Raw genomic sequence first — 21373 nt, 5'->3', positions numbered from 1 at the left:
GGCTCCGCCCGCGCCGGGGAGGGGCCGCTCGGGCTCGGCCGGGCTGGGCTGGGCTCGGAGCAGGGGCCGGGCCGGGCGGGGACAGAGCGTGAGCCGGCCCCGGGCGGGGCGGGGCGGGGCGCGGCCCGGCGTTTGCACGGCTCCGGCCCCAGCCCCCGGCTCTCGTCTCAGCCCCGCCCGGCCCCCGCCACTGTCCGCGGGGAAAGCAGCCGCCGAGCCCGGCCGCCCGCCCCCGCCGGTGCCGCTTCGAAGCGGGCGAGCACGGCCGGGCCGGGCCCGCTGACTCGCGGCAGCAGAGGCCTGTGCCCCGCGCGGAGCCCGCAGGAACCAGGCCTGGACCCTGACCGCCGGCGCCGGCTCCGCGGGTTGCGGCGGGTGCGGCCGGTCCGCAGGTCCCCGGCGCCCGGCCCGGCCCGGCCAGGCTCGCTCGGGGGCACCGTCCCGCGGCGCTGGGCGTTATCCTGCAGCCGGACCGGCCCGCGCCGCGCCTCCCTGCCAAGGGCGGTTCGCAGAGCAGGGAGCGGCGGCACCGCGGGCACGGGCTGCGGGCAGGGCCCGGGATCCGCCCCAGCCCCGGTTCTGTGTTACGCAGGGCGGAGTGGTGCCACGTTTGATCCAGACTTGTCTGCTGCTCCTGTCTCTCGAACCACAGCTCGGGTTCGAGCCCGGAGGATGCCGGGCCCGGCCTGTTCCGGGCCATGTACGCAGGGCTGGCGGCGGGCGCTGCAGAGTGACTCCCGCTCACACGGCGCCGGGGGTGGCCAGCAGGGACCTGCATTGACGAGCAGGACGCGCATTAAACGGCTGCCAGGGGCTTCGCCCGGCTTTAGACTAACCGCCAACTCCCCTGACTCGTGGAAATGCACCCCGGTGCATGCTGCTCGGATCCCGCCGACCCGCTCCCGGCCTTCCCCGCAGGGAGAGCACGCTAGAGCTGCAGCTGGCTTCTAGGAACACTTCTGGTGCAAAGTAACCCCGAGCCTGGCCGATCAGGGACCGCCACAAAGCCTCTGCTAGAGGTTGGGTCCCTGCCCAGGGGGAGCAGGGGGAGGTGCAGCATGTCAAGCTATGTTCGCAAAACCGGGTGAGGGGCGCGGGAGGGAAAGAGCAGCGGTGTAGTGAGCTGCAGGGGCGAGGAGGAGTTGCTGCCCGTGACAAGCCCCAGCGCCGCTCACTACACCTCACTGCAGGAGTGCTCTGACCCACCACCTCGCCTCCTGCAGCTGCCAGGCCCAGGGGACGTGCGCTGGCTCAGGGAAGCAGACCAGCGTGGTTGTTACACTGAGCCTCTGCGGAGAGGGATCCCTGTGGGTACCAGTCAGGGTGAAGGCAGCTAGTAAGGTGCTGATGTTACAAGGGGATTTCATGATACAAACCCAACACAGAAAGAAAGCCACGGGAGCACTGCTGCCAGCCTCACGGCCGTGTCCGCTGATACCCACTTAAAGGAAGGTCACAGAGGGTGGGTGTGGAGCCTGGGGCACGGAGAGAGGAAAGGCCAGGACGGGGCTTGGGACAAGGCGAGTGACACGGCCGGGGCTGTTAGCGTAGCGAGAACGTAACCAAGGCACGCAGCGAGCGAGGGACTCGCACGTGACACCTTCCTGCGACTGCTGGCCCACCCAGAGCAAGGCAGCACAGGGCTCTGCTACCAGCACCGAAGGGGATGTTTTACAGCTCCGGGGGACGGGGGTCCCAGCAGAGGAGAAGGAGCCAGGCAGTAGCAAAGTACTGAAGCAGAGCTGGGAGGCTGCCCCGGGGAGGGCAGTCACACCCGGGAGGAAGCAGGTACGCTTTGGGAGTCACAGGAAGCTGCTGCTGAGCTCGTTCCACCCCAGAGTGGCCAGTGGTGGGGAGCTGGGGAGGGGCTTTGCCCTTGCTTAGTAGAAGTGCACCGTCAGACCCCTGCTGCCCCGCAGGGCTCCTAGGCCTCAGCTTCGTACCTGAGGCGGGGCAGGGGAATCTGTCCTTTCACACGCTGCTGTGCTTGCCCACACTCCAGGCCCAGCCTCTTGCAGGGGCCCCGCTCCCATCCCCATGGAACCAGCTCTGCTGGCTCTGACTAGAGGCAGCCAACCCAACATCCAGCAAACGCTTTCCCGGCTGCTCCATGGAGCTGGCACCGCCGTGGGCACCTTCCAGCAGTGCCTAGAGCCCTGCAGCCCTCCTCTGCCATGGCGCAGAGCAGCAGCTGGAAGGACGGACAGGCACATGTTGGGCAGGGGACCGGAGCAAACCTGATAGCCAGCCTGAGCCACACACTGAGAGAACCTGCTGGCCCAGACCATAGCCCGTCAGTCCAGGGAAACCCTGTGAGCCCAACACACACGGGGAGCAGCACCAGCCTGGGCCACCCTGAGATGCTCCCCCAGGGCAGGATCTCCCCAGGCCAGGTCGGCAAGGCCGGCACAGGCTGTTCAAACTCCCAGGAAAGCCACGTTGGCCCTCAGCAGAGTCTGGCTTTTACTTTTATTAAAAAGAACCTTTGTTTTGTTCAGCGTTGATCAGTGCATCGCTCTCACCCACCCTGCACCGCCAGGCCCCAGCTCCCACCCCCAGGCTGCCAGCGCAGGCAGGAAGCTAAGAAAGCCAGGAGCCGCTTTCACAACATCCCTGGAGTAGCAGCAGCTCTTGCCTGCTGGGGACACGGCGAGGAAGCCCTGCTCCGGCACACAGGCACACGCTGGCCTGTCTATGCCCGGCACGGATTCACAGCCCACAAGGGGAGGGGAGGGACCCAGGTGCAGTGCATGCAGGTGGGGCCTGGCCACTACCCAGGTTCCCAACAAGAGTAAAAGGAAGGAGCCCCACAGGTGTCCATGTCGTGCCCGGCCCTGCCCCCGCTAAGCTTGGCAGCCCCAGGGCCCGGTGTAGTGGCTGGGTACATTTCAGACAGCTAAAGCATGCAGCGGGCACAGACGCTGGCACCAGCGCTTGACTCCCAGGAGAGCCTCAATCCATGCACCGTGGGGGAGAGCGCGCGAACGAGCCAGCAGTGCAAGCTAGACTCATTCCCAGCAAGCCTCCCCTCCCACCACTCCTCCTCTGCTGGCTGGCAGTGGAGCCAGGCTGCAGGACCCAGGAAAGGCAGAAGTGCCCCACGCTCACACACCCTGGACCCGTGGCAGGGGACTTTGCTCGGACAGCCAGTCACACGCAGCTGTAGCCACTCTGCACTCCTTGGGCAGTCTACATTGCAACACGCAGCCAGCCAGGGCCAGCTGACCTGGCCTCATGGGGCTCTTGCTGAGGGGCTGTGTAAGGGAGATGCAGACGTTCACACTCGGGCTGGAGCCCAGGCTCTGGGAATGTCCCGCCGCACAGGTCCTCAAGCCCCAGCTCCAGCCCGAGCCCAGACATCTACACTGCAATTGAACAGCCCCTCAGCCGGAGTCAGCTGGCACGGGCCAGCCCGGGTGCTGAACTGCAGTGTGGACACGGCTTGGAGTCTCTGCTAACCCCTGGGGAAAGACAAAACCCAGTCCAAGAGCTCCACGCTGAGAAGTGGCTGTGATGGTTCAAAGCCTCCGTTTCTGACCCAGTCCCTAGTTCTGCCAGACTTTCCACTCTTCCAGAGCTCATAAATAATAATCTGAGTCCAAGCCTTTAACTGGGCCCTGACTGTTCCCACCCAGACAGGTTGGCGAGAGCTGGCTCTGGGCTCCCCTGCCTCCCGGGGCTGGTGCAGACAGGCTCAGTCGGTTTTCGTGGGCTCCTTCTTGCTCTGTTTGGCCTCCTGGAGGATCTTCGCCAGAGACAGCAGGATGGGCACCGCCATGGGCAGGAACAGGGGGATGTAGATGGCAAATTTCTGGTCATCGGGGAAGTAGAGGAGATGCAGCAGCGAAGGATCAAAGAAGGCCCGCTCCGAGGAGGTGACCGCCTCTTTGCTGGCCTGGAATGCTGAGCCCAGCTGGCCAGAGGCCAGCTCCTGGATGGCAGTCTGCGCTGATGCGACTGCATGATACACCTGGAGGGGACCACACAGTCAGTCAGTGCACAGCAACCCCTGTCCAGGCAGGGCGAGGGAGCTCCAGGCACACACGCTGGGGGCCCTACGAGTGCCAGAACCGGAGCAAATCCTGGACTGTGATGTCCCGATCTGCTCTAAGAAGTGACTCTGACCTCGACACCCATCCCTCCTCAGCACTCTCAGCCGGGGACTCCGAGCGTCGAGCCAAGCTTCTCCTACGCTGTCACCAGACATCCGTTCAACCCCACTGCCTTCCACACTCCCAGCTACACATGCAGCCCCACCCTCGAATGGCTTGCACGGGCTAACCAGGACAAGACTTGGCGGGCAGCAGGAACTAGCTCATTGCTGCTGCACAGGAAGGAAGGGCTGGAATCCACTCGCTGCCCTAGAGTGCGTTGGCTCCAGGGGACGACGCATGCATCCGGGGGGGATCTGCCACTGGTACAGTCACTTTCCAGAGCAGACTTTCAAGGAGGGCACCGAGGGGGTGGGGGGATTTCGGAGGCTGTGGCAGCTACAGGTCCAGACACAGGGAGGAGTGGCGCTGCAGGGGCAGACTGCTCAGCCCAGGAGAAGACGCCCTGGTGGCCTTGGCTGACTCAAGCAGCCACGCCTGGGCCAGCCTCTAGCTTAAGGGCAACCAATGTCAGAACCTGCCCCCTCCGCAGGAGGGAAATCGGCGCACAAGTCTGGGCAGACAAGGTCCCCAGCAGCAGCAGCACGTGGGGCTCCTGTGTGACGCTGGCAGCCACCAACCTGTCAGAGCCCCCCACACACACCAACACCCACACACCAACACCCACCTCAGAGGCAACATCATCCTTGATGACTATGTTCCCGATCTTGTCTAGCAGCTGGGCCAGCGAGGTGAGGGTGGTGGACACGGTGGCGATGTTCTCCACCGTCCGTGTCCACAGCAGGCAGTCCAGCTCCCAGTCAGCCAGCCCCTCGCTCCCAGGGCTCTCCAGCAAGAACTCCTCTGGGAGCGGCGCCCGGGAGATCCCAAACAATAACCTGTGGGGGAGAAGGGGCAGATCAGGTGTGTGCTGGCGGGGAGGGCACAGGGCCGACTCTTGCCCCTGCAGCAGAGTCAGGGAATGGGCACACGGCAGAAATGTTCTCGTCTGCCTCTCCTGAAGCGTGTTCAGCATTGGCAAAAGGTGCAGGTCTGAGCCCTGCTGCCGAGCGGGGCAGGTGCGAGCCAGGCTCCCCGGACGCTACCCCTGCCCACGGGGAGAAAGGGCTGTCTGGGGCACACTGGGGACAAGTTAGTGGGATTGCAGGTTTGTGGTCACCGGGCCTAGGTCCAAGACTCACCAATGCTACTGAACAGCCAGCAGACTGGACAGCTCCCACCCCGTCCCCCTCCCCCCCAGGCCAGGCTGGCCCTGCAGCTATGGGGTGACAGGAGCCACACTCCAGTTAGCATGCTCACCGGAGCTGGGCCAGGAACACCTCCATCACTCGCACCATGTCCACCTCCACCCGGAGCGGGAGAGGAGCCTCGTCAGGAGCTTGGTGGTCGATGTTGTACACCTGCCAAGAAAGCATGTCAAGGGCGGGCCTGACGCAGGCTCTGCCTCATCACCCAGGAGCCCCCAGTCCCTGCTCTCCACTCAGCCCCCAATTCCAGGGTAGCCCTGCTCAGCCCCGCAAGGTGTCTCATCCAGGGAATGGCCAGAGTGCTCAGGCCCGGGGCCCAGCCAGCCCCATCTCTGACAGTGGCTGAGAGCAGCTGCACCATAGGAAGGGGCAAGAAACTGACACCAGGTGGAATAAGCCCGCAGGGCGGCGTGGGCATTGTTGGGTCCTGGCAGGACTCTTCTGGGTCTGGAAGACGAGACAGGAGCTCTCAAGCACAGCACAGGGCTCCAGTTAGCCAGCATCTCCCCATCACAGCCCCAGCACGGGCAGGGGACCAAAGGGACAGCCTAGGCACCCCCGAGGGAGCAGAGCGGCTCCTTCCTCGGGCAGGGCAGGGCAGGGCCACGGCCCCTTACCATGATCCCGCCCCAGCGGGGGCTGTGGAAGGCGTTGGTCTCCACAGCAGCGCCGTCCTTGTCCTGGATGTAGAGAGGGGAATGGACGCGCTCGGGCACGTACAGCAGGAAGTTCAACACAGGGTAGAGGGAAGTGGCACTGGAACCTGGAGCAGCACACAGTGATCACCACAGCGTTTCCACACCGCCCCCAGCCCCGCCAGGTGCCAGCAGCCGACAGGCATGTAGGAGCTCTGTGACCGCAGTGTTATTGGGGGAGGACCAAGGAGGCCAGGCTCCGCCGAAGGGGTCCGTGGCCTGGTGGTTACATCAGCACCTTCAGTGTCAGCCTTTGCTGAGATCCCACATGGGTCACGAACAGCACAAGTTCTGCTGGTCTCAGCCTGCAGCTCTCATGGGGACCTGCCCTTCTAACTAGTCAGCAGTACGGGAGCCTCTGCCCACGGGAGGCATGGGGCTGGCAGGGTCAGGGTCCCAAGGGCTGTGTAGGGCGGGGCGGTGCCTTTCCCCCTCAACAGCACCAAACGCTCAAAGCAGCCACAGCGAGGACGCAGGGCGGGACTTACCCAGCCTGGCTTCCACAGGGTTAATGACATGCGGGAGACTGAGCGCGCTCAGGATGAAGCTGGAGGAGGCCTTGTCAAAGCGGTGCGTGACCCCCAGAACAGCGTAGTACAGGATCTGAGGGCAGCACAAAGGAGACGGCTGTTGTGGGAAGGGGACCATCCCAGATGCCAGCCGTGCCAGGGGGAGCACGCTCCACCTCCTGCCCAGCTCCTCACCTGTGAGTCCACAGAGAAGTTGGCCACCAAGCCCAGCTTGTTGAGGAAGGGCTGGACGTAGCGGCTGACGGCTGCCTCCATGTCCCAGTGCACGTCGTGGGACTTGGGGTCCGGGTTCAATAAGCTGAAGGTGATTTCGTACCCTGGGGAGAGCAGAGAGCAGAGGCTGGCACCAGCATCCCACTGCAATGAGGAGCTGCAGCGGCACATGCCAATGGCCCAGGATCAGCCTGGCCACCCCCAGGGCGGGCATGCATGAGCAGCAATCCCAGAGCTCAGCGGATGCCAGGTGGGGGAGAGAGAGGAGCGCTGCTCTCCAAGGAGCAGCAGTGGGACACAAGGCAGTCCCCCAGCCTCACGCCCCTGCGCTAAGGGGCCCGCGGGCAGTGGCACAAAGCAGCATTAGGTGGGGTTGCCGGGGCGCACAGAGGACCCAAGAGTGTTTGTTACTCAAAGGGGGGAGGGGCTTGGGAATGTGGCCCAAGTGGGGTCTGTGCTGCCTCCAGCCCGGCCCAGGGAGACAGCATGCTGCGGAGAACCATGGAACGGCCTCTCATGGCTAGTGCCCAAAGCATCCTACCCAGGCTGGATTTAAAGGGGCGCCTCGTGTCTGCGCCAAGCTGGTCCATGGGGACAGAGTCCGACAAGGTGGTGGTGACGGAGTCAGCAGTGAAAGACATGGCCTGCACCACCCGCTGCACCCGGGCATTCACAGCAGCCAGAACATCCTCTGTGCCCTGCGTGCACCGCACCACAGCGCTGCGGTGCTTCCCGACGTACACGCCAACGCCCTGCAGAGAGAAGGCAGGGCAGTGAGAGCCAGGACACCGGGCAGGGCAGGCAGGTGTGCACACCTCCCTGGCTGGGAAGGGCACAAACAGGGCTCGGCACTCCCAGGGCAGCCTGCTCAGCCGCTGGTAGGGGTCACCCCACGCTGAACCCTTCGTGTGTCTGGACCCAGGACTGTGCGGCTGGGGGGGCTCCAGGGACAGTGGCCTCAGCCCTCAGGCAAAGATGGTCTTGGATTGCTCTGCACCAATCCCACTGGCACACACCAGATCGGCACAGATGGGCCACTAATGTGAGCCCATGACGGGCTGGGGAGAGCCCAGCCCCTTCCTAGCTCAGGGACATGCAACAAAACACGGTAAGCTTCTGCAGGAGGATGTCCCTCGCAGAATGCCCCCCCCTCAGATCATCCACCCCCAGTGCCCCTGCCGAGGGCCAGCCACATGGCTCTGCCCTCGGCCTACGCCGAGAGGAAAGAGCGACAGGGGAATGGAGTGTCGTTCTGGGCAGGTCCCTGTCCGGCACAATCGCTCTGGGTGGCAGCTGCCTGCTCGCTTGCTGCGGGGACACAGCCAGGGCAGCTCTAGCTAGTGGGAAGGGCAGGCAGCCCCAGGACGCTCCGAGCCACGCTCCTAGACCCAGCAGGAGGGGTTGGGACACCAGAGGCGGGGCACTCCCAGCAGAGGATGCTCTACCTGGGGCAGGAGACGGGAGGTTTCTGGGACCACGTACACCGTCAGCGAGCCCAGCGAGTCCTCCTGCAGCGAGAGCAGTGCAGCATCTGCCTCTGGAGGAGAGGGGAGTTAGTGTGGTTGGGAACCTCACCCAGCTGCACACGCCAGGCAGCACAGCAGCACCCCATCGGGGGATGGAGCAGACGTTACCAGTTGCACAACGGGAGTGTCCCAGGGAGGGGAATCCCTCACCCCCGCCCCCCCAGCCCATCTCTAGGCAGGGATCACCTGGCTCCCTCACTGCCCTGCTACAACGGAAGTGTCTCCACAGCCAGTTCTTACAGTCACCACTAGTCCCGGCATACATCCCACAGGCTCCTGAACTCCCCCTTCCCTGGAGCAGCCCATTCCTGCAGCAGCAATCCCACACCGCTTCCTGGATGACATGCCCCCCAGGCACCTTGGGAATGCAGGTTTGCTCTGCATAACACAGTGCCATGTCTGGGCAGGCTGCCAAACTAGTCCCCCCACATATTACCCAGGCCTGGGGACCTCAGAGCAGCACCCACAGGGCACGGCCGGTTGCAAGCACCCTGGGAGAGTCAGGGCTCCGTGCTCTTTGCCAGCTCTATCCAGAGGCAGCTGCACCCCAGGGCCCAGCCGAGCACGTTCTACAAAACCAGCGTGACTCTGTACCTTGCACAGTGGCCATGCCCAAGGCTGCCTGCTCTGTGGCGGTCGCACTCCGATAGGTCGTCTCATAGCGGGACGTGAGGCTTGTTTTTGCTGCAGGGAAGGGAGAGAGCAGGTGAGGCCAGCTGGTCCTATGTGCTACGCTGTCTGGCATCAGGGCCCTGCGCTGGTAATCCTGATACACGACCAGGGACAAAAGAGAAACGGCACCTTCCCCAAGCCGTGCATGTGCCATATGCCTGCCCTTATGCCAGTGCTGAACCCAGCTCCCAGAGCTGGGCAAGGCCTCACGGCCCAGCTGGTCCATCCCCACAGGCAGGACGGCCAGCTGGGCCGTGTTCCCTAAGGTCTGCCCAGTCTGACATGTCATGATCAGGCTCCCCTCCCTGGGGGAGACGACTTCAGCATGACCCATCTCACTGGCAGGGAGCTTCCTGTCCTTCGTTCTCCTCCAATTCTTGTTATCCTCCCACCTGATGGCGTGTCCCCAGACATCGGCAACGTCATTATTCAGTTCTGGAACCTTCCTTCCTCAGTGTCTCCCTCCAGCACCAGGTGTTTGGGCTGGGAAGGATTCTTCCTCCTTCTGACACTGCAGGCTGGGGTGCACAGCAGGGAGCAGCCCTGAGGGCAGAGGCAGGAAGCAGTCTGTGCCCCCTGCTCTTCCCCCTCCAAGCCTGTGTCTCACCAGCCAGCTTTTCTCTAGCCCACTGCTTAATTGCACTGGGGTCACAAGAGGCTCATGCCTGGAGCGGAGCAGAGCCAGCTTTTCACGGCTTGGGAGAAAGGCAAGGAACTTCCCCAGTGTCATTACTCACCCCCATGACTGATCCATGGGGGACGGCCCCACCCCCGGAGCAGTCCTAGCTCCTGCATCTGGAGGAGAGAAACGGGGACACCGCTTGCACCAGGCAGTTTTGAGTCTTGGTGGACAGGGCTGCTGGCCTCCCCTGCACTAGCACAGAGCCAGCCGTGGCAGTGAGCTCAGCAACAGCCAAGGGGAGAGAAGAGGGACAGCGGGCAGACACCAGAGAGATTAAAGAAAACCTGGAAATGAGGGAAAGCACAAACCCCCCAGGAGCCAGAGGTTCTTACGGTTCAACAGGCTCTGCTCCTCCTTTGTGTCTGTGAAAGGCAGTTTCCTCTGCTGAGCTCCTGGCAGAGTCCCCTTGGCAAAGACCACGGAGATAGGCACAGTCAGCTGGAACTGAGCAAACAGCAGTGTTAGCTGGCAAAGCAAGACACCTCCCCGGCTACCATACCGGCCTCCATCAACCCCCCACAACCACCCCACAGCCCTTTGGGAGCCCAGGACCAGCCTTCCCCACCCCCACTCGCTGAGAGTTCCTGGGGCCCCTGGAACTTCAACAGTATCTGAACTGAATTGCTGCTACCACCAACTGGAAACTCCTGTATCTCCATCAAGAGCCTCTGCCAAAGAGCACTGGGGATGGGTTAAACTCAGCTCTTCCCAGTGGGGAATGGCCTCTGTAGGGCAGCAAACTCCTGCTGTGGGGAGCCGGCCCCCAGGCACAGGGCTAGGGAATCAAGCAGAGCCTGTCCGGCGGCAGAGCTCTCCCCCTACCACAGGGCCCCTGGGCCAGCTGGATGCCTGTTTTGGGGGTCCATGGCCAGGCTGAGGAGATGGCCCAGCCCGGCAGCACTCACTGCCACCCTGGGAAGGAGGGCACACAGCAGGCTCCAACGGGCACACGCCAGCCAGCCTCCGGCCCAGGGAGCGAACACTGCTGACCTTCGCTCTGGGCTCCTGCCAGCCTCCGGACGGGGTGAGCAACGGAGCGAAGCGGCCCCTGGGCTGGCTCGTCCCCGGGTGGGGCGGGGGATTCGCAGAGCGTGTCCCTGGGAACTGGCCCAGCGGGTCCTTGCGGAGGCCAGGGGCGGAGGACACGGAGCAGGCCGCAGCCAGGGCTCGTGGGGAGCCGGTTCCCTGCACGGCTCTCGAGGGCCCCCCCAGCCACGTCCGCGTCCCAGGGGTCACGGTCCTGCCCCTTCCCGGGGAGCCCAGCGCACGGCCCGGCCCGGCCCCCTCCCCACTTCGCCCCGGGCCCAGGCCGTACCCGCAGGGAGCCCAGCGCGCTGATCCCCGCGTAGGGCAGCGAGGCCCGGTAGGTCTCCGTCGTCTTCCACCAGAGCGGCAGCCCCAGCGCCAGGGCGACGGCGGCGAAGGACAGGGCGGCGCGCTTCCCTCGCGCCTTCTCTGCGGGCGGACGGACGGAGGGACGGACAGTCAGGCGAGGGGCCCGGCCCCCCCACCGGCCCCGGCCCCCCCATCACCTCCCGCCGCCCCCCGAGCCGCACGGCCCCGCTGCCGCCCCCATCACCTCCCGCCGGCGGATCCGTACCTGCCTCATCGGCCGCCATCATCCTCCCGGCGGCTCCTCTTCCGGACTTCCAGGGGCGGGGCCTGCCCAGCCCCAGCCACTCAGAGCCAGGAAACCCGCCGGCGGCCAATCGGTGCAGAACGAGGGGCGGGTGACGGCGTAGACTAGCAGCAGCACTGACCAATCCACGCCGACTAGGAGCACCGGGGGTGGGTCGCGAAGGAGCCTGTGTGGTACGGGTCCCTCGGAGGGACAGGGCGGACCCTCGGGGGCTGGGCTAGGCTGCGCCGCCCCGGCCCGGCACAGGGGCCCGGAAGAGCGGCTCTCACACTCGCGAAAACGACGCCAGAATTGGCTGGGTTTTGGGATCCTGCCCGTGTCCCCCCTTCGCGCGCTGAGTTTTTGGGCTGCGTCCTTTGCCTGGCCGGCTCCAACCGGAACCGGAAGTGGTAAATCAGCCATGTTTGCTCAGGGAATCGGAACAGGAAGTGCGTGTTCCGCCATGTTTGTTTAGGGTTGCGAGGGGTTGGGCGGAGTCAAGTGTGCTGCCTGTTTTCGTTTCCTGCGACGAACGATTGGTGAGTGAGGCGCGCAGCGTCACGTGCACCTACGTCACGTGGCGGGGATGGGGTGCACGGGGAGAAGCAACAATCGCGGGGCGGACCAGCCCCCCCCCCGATAAACGCTCCTCCCCCCGGCCGTCTCAGCCTGTCCTGGGGGGCTGGCCAGCGCTGTGTCCCGCCCTTTGTACAGCGCCTAGCACCTCGCGGCCCGGCCCTTAGCAGGGCTCCTGGGCGCTGTGCTGCGCTGGGAAGTGCAGGGCCCGGCCTGTAAGAAAGGAGGAGGTGCTACTGTCGCCCCTGCCGCCGGCCAGCAAAGTCCTGCCACGGCTGGTGCGGGCTGGGGCTGGGTCTGGCCAGCAGCACTGCAGGGCACCCTGGGCACGCAGGGACCCGCAGACCTGGCTTGGCTGGAGCTGGCATCTGGCTGAGCAGCTGAGGCCAGGGAAGATGCCCAGGAATTCCCAGCAGACAGCCCCAGGCTGGCTTCCTGGGAGGGAGAACTAACTGCTTGTGTCATTTCTCAGGCGGCCTTGCTTAGCTCCAACGCTGGACCCACACCTAGTGCGAGAAGCAGAAGGGGCTGGGTTTGAGAGGGTGAGGAGCTGGGTTTAGAGATGTTTCTTGTCCAGCCGGTACCTTCCTGCTAATTAACACCAGCATCCAGCCCCAGGGGCTTGGTGACAGCTTTCCTCCACGCTGACTTTTAGTCCAGCTAGTCTGAGCCCCAAACCCAGCCGGGGTTTGCAGGAAGGAAGGAGACACTTGGCCTTTCTGCCTCCATTTTCCCCATCTGTAAAACACACCTATTGTCCCAGGGCAGGTCAACGTGCCAGAACTGAGACACCGGAGAGTTAGCACGAAGTTAATTCCTAGGTGGCAGAATGGCACTTTACCCATGACAAAAATCAGGCAGATTCAGCCCCTTAAGGGTCATCTTCAGCAAGGTCAAGGGATGGGGGCGGTTGGCCTGGGAAAGACCAAGAGAACCTGAGGGGAGCAGACCGGCTCCCATTACATCTCTACCACTTGTAACGTAAGCAGGACTCTGCCAGTAGGAGTGCACCTGTACTCCATGCAACAGGCAGTGCTTGCAGTAGCAATGGGGATGGAGTATGTGCAACTAAAACAGCTCCAGAGCAATCTTAGCTGCATCAGAAAAAGCTGAAGACCCAGGTCTTGTTTTACTACAGTGCTGTAGTCCCAGCTCCATGGGAGGATGGCGGCCAAGGGCAGCCAGGGACCAGTTCTACTGCACTGAGCACACAGCAAGAGATTTGTGTAGCTCCTCCATCAATTGCACAGGGATAGCTTCACCCACTACTGAAGCACGGCCACCCCTGGGGTGGAACTTGGCAGCGGTTTAGCAGCACAAGGCAGTTCAGTGGAGGAAGTGAGGAAAACTCCACTAACCCGCTGAAGCAGTAGGGAGATTTGGAGAGGAAGTTTGTAACGGACAGCACAGATCTGGAACTGGGAAGCTTTGGGAGAGGAAGGGCTGGATGTGGAAGCAGTCTCCATCTGGGTGTGTTGCTCCAGAAGTGTGTGGCTGGAAGCAGCTGCTTTATTTCTCCCACCCCAGTTCAGGTTCCCCTGTTAAATGGGCTGCCACCTTCCTGGAGAGAAAGCAGCCAGTCCCCATCCCTATCCCCATATGGAAGAAGCGGTTGCTTGTCACTTTCCCTATGATTTATTTGTTAGACTATTTGGTACATCAGGTGCATATGGGGAACACAATACACATGGCAGTAACTGGCTCCCCTACCATCAGCTGCTCACACCTGACTCAGCCAGACACAGAGCGGTGGCAGCAGCAGCACAGCACTGCAGGGGTGGGGAGCACACAATCAGAACTGCGAAGCTACAACTTCACACCACAGTGCAGTCTAATGCAGCGTGGGGTCCCACAGGGCAGGTGGAGAGAGGGCACCGGAGCACGCTTCCTGCATGCAACATCCCCCGTGAATGGGGCCTTCTGCCAGAGGGCCAGGCCTGGGTACAGGGGATCTCCCCTCCCACCCCCCGGCCAGCCTGGCTCTCCTCCCTCCTCCACCCAATAACCTTAATGGAGAACTAGAGAATTAAAGGGAAAGGAAATCCCGTGGATGGGGTGTGCAGCGTGGACTGTCTAGGCCAGTCCCTCGTGTGAGACTCTGCCAGGGCACCTGCCCCCCAAACTCCTCCCTGCCCCCTTCACAGGCACAAAGTCATTAGCAGCTGAAAGAAACCACCCGACGGGGGCTGTCCATCGAGGTGGGGCTTGCTCCTCCCTTCCTCTCCCCCGCACCGGGTTCCTCGGGGCACTGAACGGCACTGGGCTCCTGTCGGCGGCTATAGTAGAAAGCTGGGTGTGACTGGTGGCGGATATGGAACGTAGCAGAGTGGGAGACTGGGCAGTCAGTGGGCTGGAGGCTGAGCCAGGGCTCAGTAGGCGTGGTTAGCCACGTAGAGGGACTGCCCAGAAGCTCCAAAGTCTTGCCCACTGCCCTCGTACTTGCCAAGAGCGGCCAGACCATTCACCTAAGAGGCAGGGAGAGACCAGTTAGCATCCTCGCCAGCGCACGGACCGCCAAGTCTGCGCCCCTGGCCCTGCGCCCGCAACCCCCCATGCACAACATGGGATGGCCGAGGACTCCAGCTGTGTGTCTGCCTAGGGAAGAGAATGTTCTCCCCCCGGCACGGTGTCACTCAGCCTCCTCCGCCTGTGCGCGCCAGACATCGTTTTTAGCCTACAGTGGGGACTTTGGGGCCCACTTCCAGGCATGCCAAACATTGGCCCCACATGTACTCCCAGCTGGTGTCACCCTTCAGCTGGGGGTTGGCTCTGGCCAGCCCTCCCGTGATGCACTGGGCTCATTCCGACACTTCGCTGGACACTGGGGCATGAATGGACAATTCCAGGAACTGTGAGATTCAAAGTGGTGCCCTCTTCCGGACCCTGCGCAGGAGCTGGGGGTGGCAGTTCCCGCTGAGTGCAGGACGCCTCCTCGACCTTGCTGCCCAAGCCTTCCCCGGGCAGGGAACTGGGGAAAAGACTCTTCCCTGCGGACCCCGGCCTCCTGCTCCGTACCTCAGCACGCTTCACAAATTCCTCCGTGGCAAAGCTCTCGTTGTCCTTCTGGCCGCGCCAGGCACCGAGCGCTGAGGCCTGCAGGGCCCGTCCGTAGGAGAAGGTCAGAGCCCAGGGCCGGGCCAAGGGGCAGTTGTTGATGGCATTCAGGTTAATGGAAGCTTCTTCCTCGCTCTGCCCCCCAGAAAGGAAGGTGACCCCTGAAAACAAGACCAGGATATTTGTGTGGGGATTCAACCCCCACTCAAACCCAGATGCTGACAGACAGCCCAGGACACACACACAGCCTCCCCGCCCACCCCCAAATGCCCACTGGGAGAGCAGATTCTGCAGCACACCCCAAGGACTAGCAGAGCGTGGCCACGGTGGCAGCGAGCTCAGCTCTCACCAGTCTGGCCTCCACTTCCGAATCCAAGCGACCTAGCTGCACTGCTCAGGGCTGGGAAAAATGTCACGCCCTGAGCACCAAGGACTCTTTGGCCAACGTAGCTACCACCTCTTGAGGGGGCGACAGAAAACCCCCTCCGTCCATGCAGGAACATCTCCACGACAACTCTGCTGCTGCAGCGCTTGTAGTGAAGAGGCAGCTTCATGCAGCCTACTCTGCCAGTGGCACCCTCCCGTTTTAAAACCGAGGGTGCTACAGCGTGAGCGCGCTTGTCACAGCCGTGGCCCGGGTGCAGAGCATATCAGCCTCCCCCGTGAGCCCAGCGTCAGTGCACAGGCAGGGACAGCTGGGAACCACGCAACACACGCCAGCCCAGCTGGACTCCAGCATCCCGGGCTCGAATGCAGCTTCTCTGCACCCTGGCTACCTGGGACAGCGGGTGGCACGGTGCGGCGCAGCGCAGTCACGGTGGCCATGGCAATCTCCTCTGCGCTGTACTTGGTTGGGCAGGCGTGCCCGGGGGTCACCATGTTGGGTTTCAGTAGCGTGCCCTCCAGGTAGATGTGATGGTCACTCAGGGCCTTGTACACAGCCGCCAGCACCTGAAAGCAAGGCAGCAAGTGCTGAGCGCCCAGGTGTGCTCTGCACCCTCGGTGCCCAGCACCCAGGTCTTCCCAGGAGAGAGTCCTGCTCAGAGCCCAGGAAGCTGCTAGGGACGTCCCAGTGCCGGGGCAGGGCTGGGCCCGGGGTGGCGTCCCAGCATGGAGTTCTCTGCCCCTCAGGGGGGTAGTTCAGACTGCAGGGCCTTTCGAGCGCCCTGGCGACCCTCATGCACAGGCTGCAGGAGACAACGGGGCAACCGGAACAGCAGCCGGGCTGGATGCATTTCTCTAGGCAGCTCCACTGAGATATCGCCTCCTGGCCTCACTGTGCAGCACCCCCCCCCCATCGCCCTGCTGCGAGAGGCTCACCTTCTCGGTCACGTACTGGCAGCGCTTCAGGTCGTGGTCTCCGTCGGGCAGGATCTCTGGTTCCACAATGGGCACAATGCCGTTCTGCACCGGGGAAGACGTTACAGGTAGGAGCCCATGTGGCAGAGCAGGAGGAAACACGCCAGACGGGCCTTCCCACCCATGGGCTGCTCTGCAGGGGGCGATGGGGAGCGCAGGATCGTCCCCACAGCGCATGAGCCTTGCCAGGATTTTGTCGTCCCCCACCCCGGCGGGAGCACAGGCACACGTTCCCTGTTCAGACAGGGGGCCCGCAGCCTGGGCCTAGCAAAGCCACGGAGTGCATAACGCAACTGGGGCCCGGCCTGCGTGTGTGAAACCACCCCCGGCTGGGGAGGGAAACACCTCACCGCGCTAGGGACGGAGCGCCAGCACGGCCGGCTGGCCAGGCAGAGGTCTCCTGGTTCCCACGACCCAGCCCCCACACCGCTGTTGAAAGTGAGGGGCAAAGACCCTGCAGGGCTCAGGCGCCGCTGGCTGGCTGGGGTCAGAGCTGTCGCGCCCACGCTCGCCTGCATCTGACTGGAAGGTGCACAGAGCACGGCGCGCCATGGGCACAGTCAGAGCAATGCCGGGCTCCAGCCTGGCGCTCCCCCGTGCTGCCCTCTCACCTGCTGGCAGATGCTGGCGTAGCGCGCCAGGACATTGGCGTTCTCCAGGATGGCGAGGGACGAGGGGGTGTTCTCACTGATCTTCAGCACGCAGCGCCACTTGGCAAAGTCCGCCCCGTCCTTCTTGTACTGGGCACAGCGCTCCGACAGCCCGTCCAGACCTGCCCCGACATACACAGCTACCCTCAGCCAGGCCAGCCGCGGCCCCCCACGCCACCCATTCCCGGGCAGACGGGGATCCCCATGCTGAAGGCACAGGCAGCTGCCCCAGCTCCACCCACCCAGGGGCAGGGGGAATCGCCGCCGTTTTCAGACACGCTGGGGATTTTGTCCAGCGTTCCGGATCTCAGCTCCCCCGGGCACGGAGTGGCGTCTCATACCTTGAGTGGTGGTTTCGCCGTCGGTCCCAGCCAGAGGCACAACGCCCTTGTCCACCTGCGAAGGGAACGGGCACGGCAGAGCTGAGGCCAGCTGGAGACTGGGCCCAGCCCCACGGCAGAGCCCCGCACCCCCTCCCGGGGCCTGGCAGGGAATAGGACAGGAGCCGCCGGCTCTGCAAAAGCAGCCCTGCCTGTACCGAGGGAAGCCATGGCAACCGGCAGGAAGCCATGGCAACGGGGGCAGAGCTTCTCTGAGCTGCCAGGCTGAGCGGCTGGGCCTCCCCGGATGGCGCCTCCTGCGGAGTCCAAGCAGCCCTGAGGCAGCAACGCTGCAGTGCAGCCAAGCACCAGGCCTGCTGCGTGGGGCCGCAGGAGTCTAGGGCCCCGGGGCCCGGCCCACAACAAGCAGAACCACGCACCACAGCAGCCTGGGCCACCCACCTTGATGCCCACCACGATGCCTTTGTCTTTGATCATCTGGACGAAGGAGGTGCCGTCGTCCGCCGCCTGGTACATGGTCTCGTGGAAGAAGATGACGCCTCCGATGCACTTCTTGACCCGGCTGTCGGCACTGAACAGGATCTGGCGGTACAGCCGACGGTTCTCCTCCGTGTTCTCCACCCCAATCTGGTTCAGGCGCTTGGCCATGCTTCCTGGGGGTCAGAGGGGAGCATGGACGACACATGGGACGCGTTTCCCTGGGGGAAAGAAGCGCCCAGGGAGCCCAGAGGAACATAGGATTTGCAGGAGTGGATCAGGCCTCGGAGCCACCAAGCGCTGGGTCCCAGCACCAGCCACCACCTACACCCAATGCCCGGGGAGCGAGGGGCACGTGGGGGCAGCAGCCGCCTGGGGCACAAATGCAGGGAACAGCCACCATCTGGGGGAGAGGAGATAAATAGCCCCCAGTGATCCTCTCAGCGTGGCCCTTGGCTCCGGGCTCATCTCTCTGGCCGACGAGAGGAACATGACTGGGGCCAAGACGCAGCAAGAGCTGCCCAGACGGAGGCCTCTAAAGGCAGCGCCCCACGTCTCCAGACGCGCACCTTTTCCTTCCCAGGCACGTCAGCAGTGCAGCAGCCAGCTCTGCACCGATTCCTAGAACCTCAGCACCCCCCGAGGCAAAGCTCCCGGCTGGAGCCCGGGGCCAGCCCTCGCCGCCCACCCACGCCCTGGGGACTGCGGGTCGTTCTCCCCAACAACGCGTTGTTCAGACCAACCTACGGACTCATCCGCTGCCAGGATCCCCTTGCCCGGGGCCACGATTCGCAGTGCGATGTCAGACAGCTCCTTCTTCTGCTCAGCCGAGAGCGCGGGATACTGGTGCGTCATGGTTCCTGATGGCTGGACTCTCCTGCGCGACAGGCTGGGCGACGGGGAGATGTGAGGGAGGAGTTAGACAAAGGCAGAATCCGGTACAGTCCCCTCCTCTCCCCGCCGAGCAGCCCAGCCTGGCGCTGGTCAGCACATGCCATTACCTCTGTCAGCCGCTCCCCTGCTGAAACCCTGGCCCACCGGCTCAGCTGCTCCCATCCCAAGCTCTCCCGGAGAGTGCGGGGTGGGGATTAGATTTCAGGCCAGTCCCAGCCTCTCCCAGGAGCTGGCAGCTCTTGCCCCCTCCCTCTCAGATCACCACCGAAGGCGATGGCCAGGACGCTGCAGCGCTGCTGCTTCCATACAACAAGGGCAGTTGCTAAAGCCGCTGCCCCCCATGGGCAGGGGGACCAAGCCTGTAGCGACCCTCTGCTTCCTTCTCCCCCACAGCTCCACGGAGCGGGGACTGAGCCCATCCGCAAGCCAGCCAAGCCCCCTGGCCGGCATAGTCCTGGGCACGTGGGGGGGGGGACAGGAGAGTGCCACCCTCTCCCCTCCGTGGCTGTCACAGGGGGTCAATATGCCAAGCACAGGGGAAGCAGCCGCTTGCCACCCTGCCTCTGCCAGCAGCCGTCTGGCCAGGGCTCCTGTCCCTGAGACCAAGGCCTGAACCAATCCGCCTCATTCTGCCGGGCTCAGGCCCACTGGTGGGCACGTTACATAACATGCACGCAGGCCCCAACGTGCGGTGATGCTGCCGCACGATACCCAGCCAGCTGCTCCCCACCCCCGCCAGCTCAGGGCTTTGCTGCTCTCTGCTGTGCGAGCCTAGACCCAGGGACAGAGCCCGAGCCCCCCGCAAGCCGCCCAGCCCCTGCTGTGCAGGGAAGGCAGCCCCCCCGCCCCCCTCCACAGAGTGTCTGGCCTGCTCTAGTCACATCCCCAGCCTGGTGCCAGCCAAAGCAGGTCTGGGAAATCCACAGAGCTCCGCCCAGCTGGATGGGGTGTAGGGAGTTATCGGCTCCGGCAGCATCTCCCCTGCTCCCAGCCAAGGGCAGCGTGACGTGGGGACAGCCACTTGCTCACACAAAGCGAGTCTGGGGCAGAGCCAGGAGACCCGATTCCCAGCCCCGAACTCGAACCCGCCTTCCAGCCGGTGCAGGGAGCAGGGCTGGTGTTCTCCCGAGAGCCCACTGCCCGCGTGCACAGCACTGCCCCTGTCCCAGAGACCCGCTGCTCCAGCAGCGCAGCCTTTGCTGCTCCAAGGGAGCCCAGCTGGAGCCCAGGAACCTCGCCAGCTGCCACTGGCTGGGCAGGACAAGCCTGCAACACGCCAGGTGAGGCACAGCAATGCCACGAGCCTGTCTGCGCCCTCGCAGCGCCCAGGCAACCGGACCGAGTCTCAGAAGCCCTGCCAGGAAGCCCAGGCCCAGCCAGACACGCACAGCTCCCCGCACAGCCGGCTACGGCGCGGCTCACGGCTCCTACGTGGGAACGGCCATGGCACAGAGCCAGTGCTGGCCAGCCCATCCGCAGCCAGCTGAGCCAAGCCCCTGAGAGACCCCCCGCCCAGCCAGACGGACTCCTCCAGAAAGGGGCAGGAGCGCGGGGCCCCGGCCAGTCCACTGAACCTGCCGAGGGGGGCCCGGCTCTGCCGGCCAGGTTTGCCATGGGGCCAGACATGGGACTGTCCTGCCAGGTGCGGGACTCAGCGGCTGGGCATCGCTGTGGACCCTGGCGCCTCCGAGGTGTCTGCGCACGCTCAGCCGGCGGCAGCTGGCCTGCGGGCAAACGTCCCCAGCCGCAAAAATGCTTTCACCCCCCAACAGCCACCAGCCCCCCAGCCGCCAACCCGCCGAACCTCTGCCCCCCAACAGCCACCAGCCCCCCCACATCTCTGCCCCCCCAACAGCCACCAGCCCCCCAGCCGCCAACCCGCCGCACCTCTGCCCCCCAACAGCCACCAGCCCCCCAGCCGCCAACCCGCCGCACCTCTGCCCCCCAGCAGCCACCAGCCCTCCCCGCACCTCTGCCCCCCCTAACAGCCACCAGCCCCCCCGCGCACCTCTGCCCCCCAACTGCCACCAGCCCCCCCGCACCTCTGCCCCCCACAACAGCCACCGGCCCCCCACCAACCAGCCCCACAACTGCCACCAGCCCCCCGCCGCGGGTCCGCTCCGCAGTCTCAGCCCGGTGGCGGGGGGCCGGTGACCTTGCTCCGCCCTTCGCGCCCCAGCCCCGAGTTGCCCCAACGCAGCCCCGGGCTGGTCCCTCGAGCCGCTCCCTCCGTGCCCCGGCCCGCTGCAGGCGCTGCCCCTCACCGGCGGGCCGGGCTGGCTGCGCTGGGCTGGGCTGGGCTCTCCCGGCGCTGGCACTGCGGCTCTGCGGGCTGCGCGGCTCCGGAGCCGGTAGATGAGGCTCGACGTGCCGCAGAGCGACGTGACTCGGCGGGCGGGGCCCGTGACTCAGCCCGGCCCGCCCCGCCCCGCCCCGGGCACCTCGGCCTCTGCAGCGCGGGCGGGCGGGGCCATGGGGCAGTTCCCAGCGGGGGGAGCAGGGGGCCATGGGGCAGTTCCCAGCGGGGGGGAACGGGGGGCAATGGGGCAGGTTCCATGGGGCAGTCCCGCACACGCAGGGAGAACAGAGACCCATCTCCCCCCACTGAGCAGCAGGGGCTGCCCCAGGCCCTGCCCCTGCCCCCCAGCCCGTGAACCCGCTGTGGGGGGAATCGAGCCCCTGGGCTGTGGCAGGGAGGCAGGAATCCATCCTGGGCATTCCCTGCAC

At 64.6% G+C, this 21373-nt stretch overlaps 2 protein-coding genes across 3 annotated transcripts; both read right to left on the bottom strand.

Annotated features, from left to right (window-relative positions):
* Positions 1 to 1372: 1372 nt before the first annotated feature.
* Positions 1373 to 11738, bottom strand: PIGS (phosphatidylinositol glycan anchor biosynthesis class S). Its single transcript, XM_067565944.1, has 12 exons — positions 11278 to 11738; positions 10993 to 11132; positions 10010 to 10121; positions 8918 to 9007; positions 8243 to 8334; positions 7339 to 7549; positions 6759 to 6901; positions 6543 to 6657; positions 5977 to 6122; positions 5412 to 5512; positions 4780 to 4990; positions 1373 to 3970 (listed from the first exon to the last, which is right to left on the bottom strand). Exons 1-12 carry the CDS (start codon positions 11297 to 11299, stop codon positions 3695 to 3697), a joined length of 1659 nt encoding a protein of 552 aa, XP_067422045.1. The 5' UTR covers positions 11300 to 11738; the 3' UTR covers positions 1373 to 3694.
* A 1749-nt stretch (positions 11739 to 13487) lies between these two features.
* ALDOC (aldolase, fructose-bisphosphate C) lies at positions 13488 to 21027 on the bottom strand. Of its 2 annotated transcripts, none has more exons than XM_067565947.1 (9): positions 20911 to 21027; positions 18496 to 18641; positions 17717 to 17928; positions 17276 to 17330; positions 16896 to 17056; positions 16246 to 16329; positions 15702 to 15876; positions 14887 to 15086; positions 13488 to 14336 (listed from the first exon to the last, which is right to left on the bottom strand). In XM_067565947.1, the coding sequence occupies exons 2-9, from the start codon at positions 18605 to 18607 to the stop codon at positions 14241 to 14243; spliced, it is 1095 nt and encodes a 364-aa protein (XP_067422048.1). In that variant the 5' UTR covers positions 18608 to 18641; positions 20911 to 21027; the 3' UTR covers positions 13488 to 14240. The 2 variants fall into 2 exon arrangements, with proteins under 2 accessions (XP_067422048.1, XP_067422049.1); XM_067565948.1 differs by lacking the exon at positions 20911 to 21027 and adding an exon at positions 20802 to 20818.
* Between the last annotated feature and the right edge of the window lie 346 nt (positions 21028 to 21373).

This window comes from Emydura macquarii, unplaced genomic scaffold, assembly GCF_026122565.2.
Source record: "Emydura macquarii macquarii isolate MOO-44397 ecotype Brisbane River unplaced genomic scaffold, CSIRO-AGI_Emac_v2 contig_2699, whole genome shotgun sequence".
NCBI lineage: Eukaryota > Metazoa > Chordata > Testudines > Chelidae > Emydura > Emydura macquarii.
Note: the sequence above shows the minus strand (reverse complement) of the source record. Positions and strands in the feature narration are given on the sequence as shown.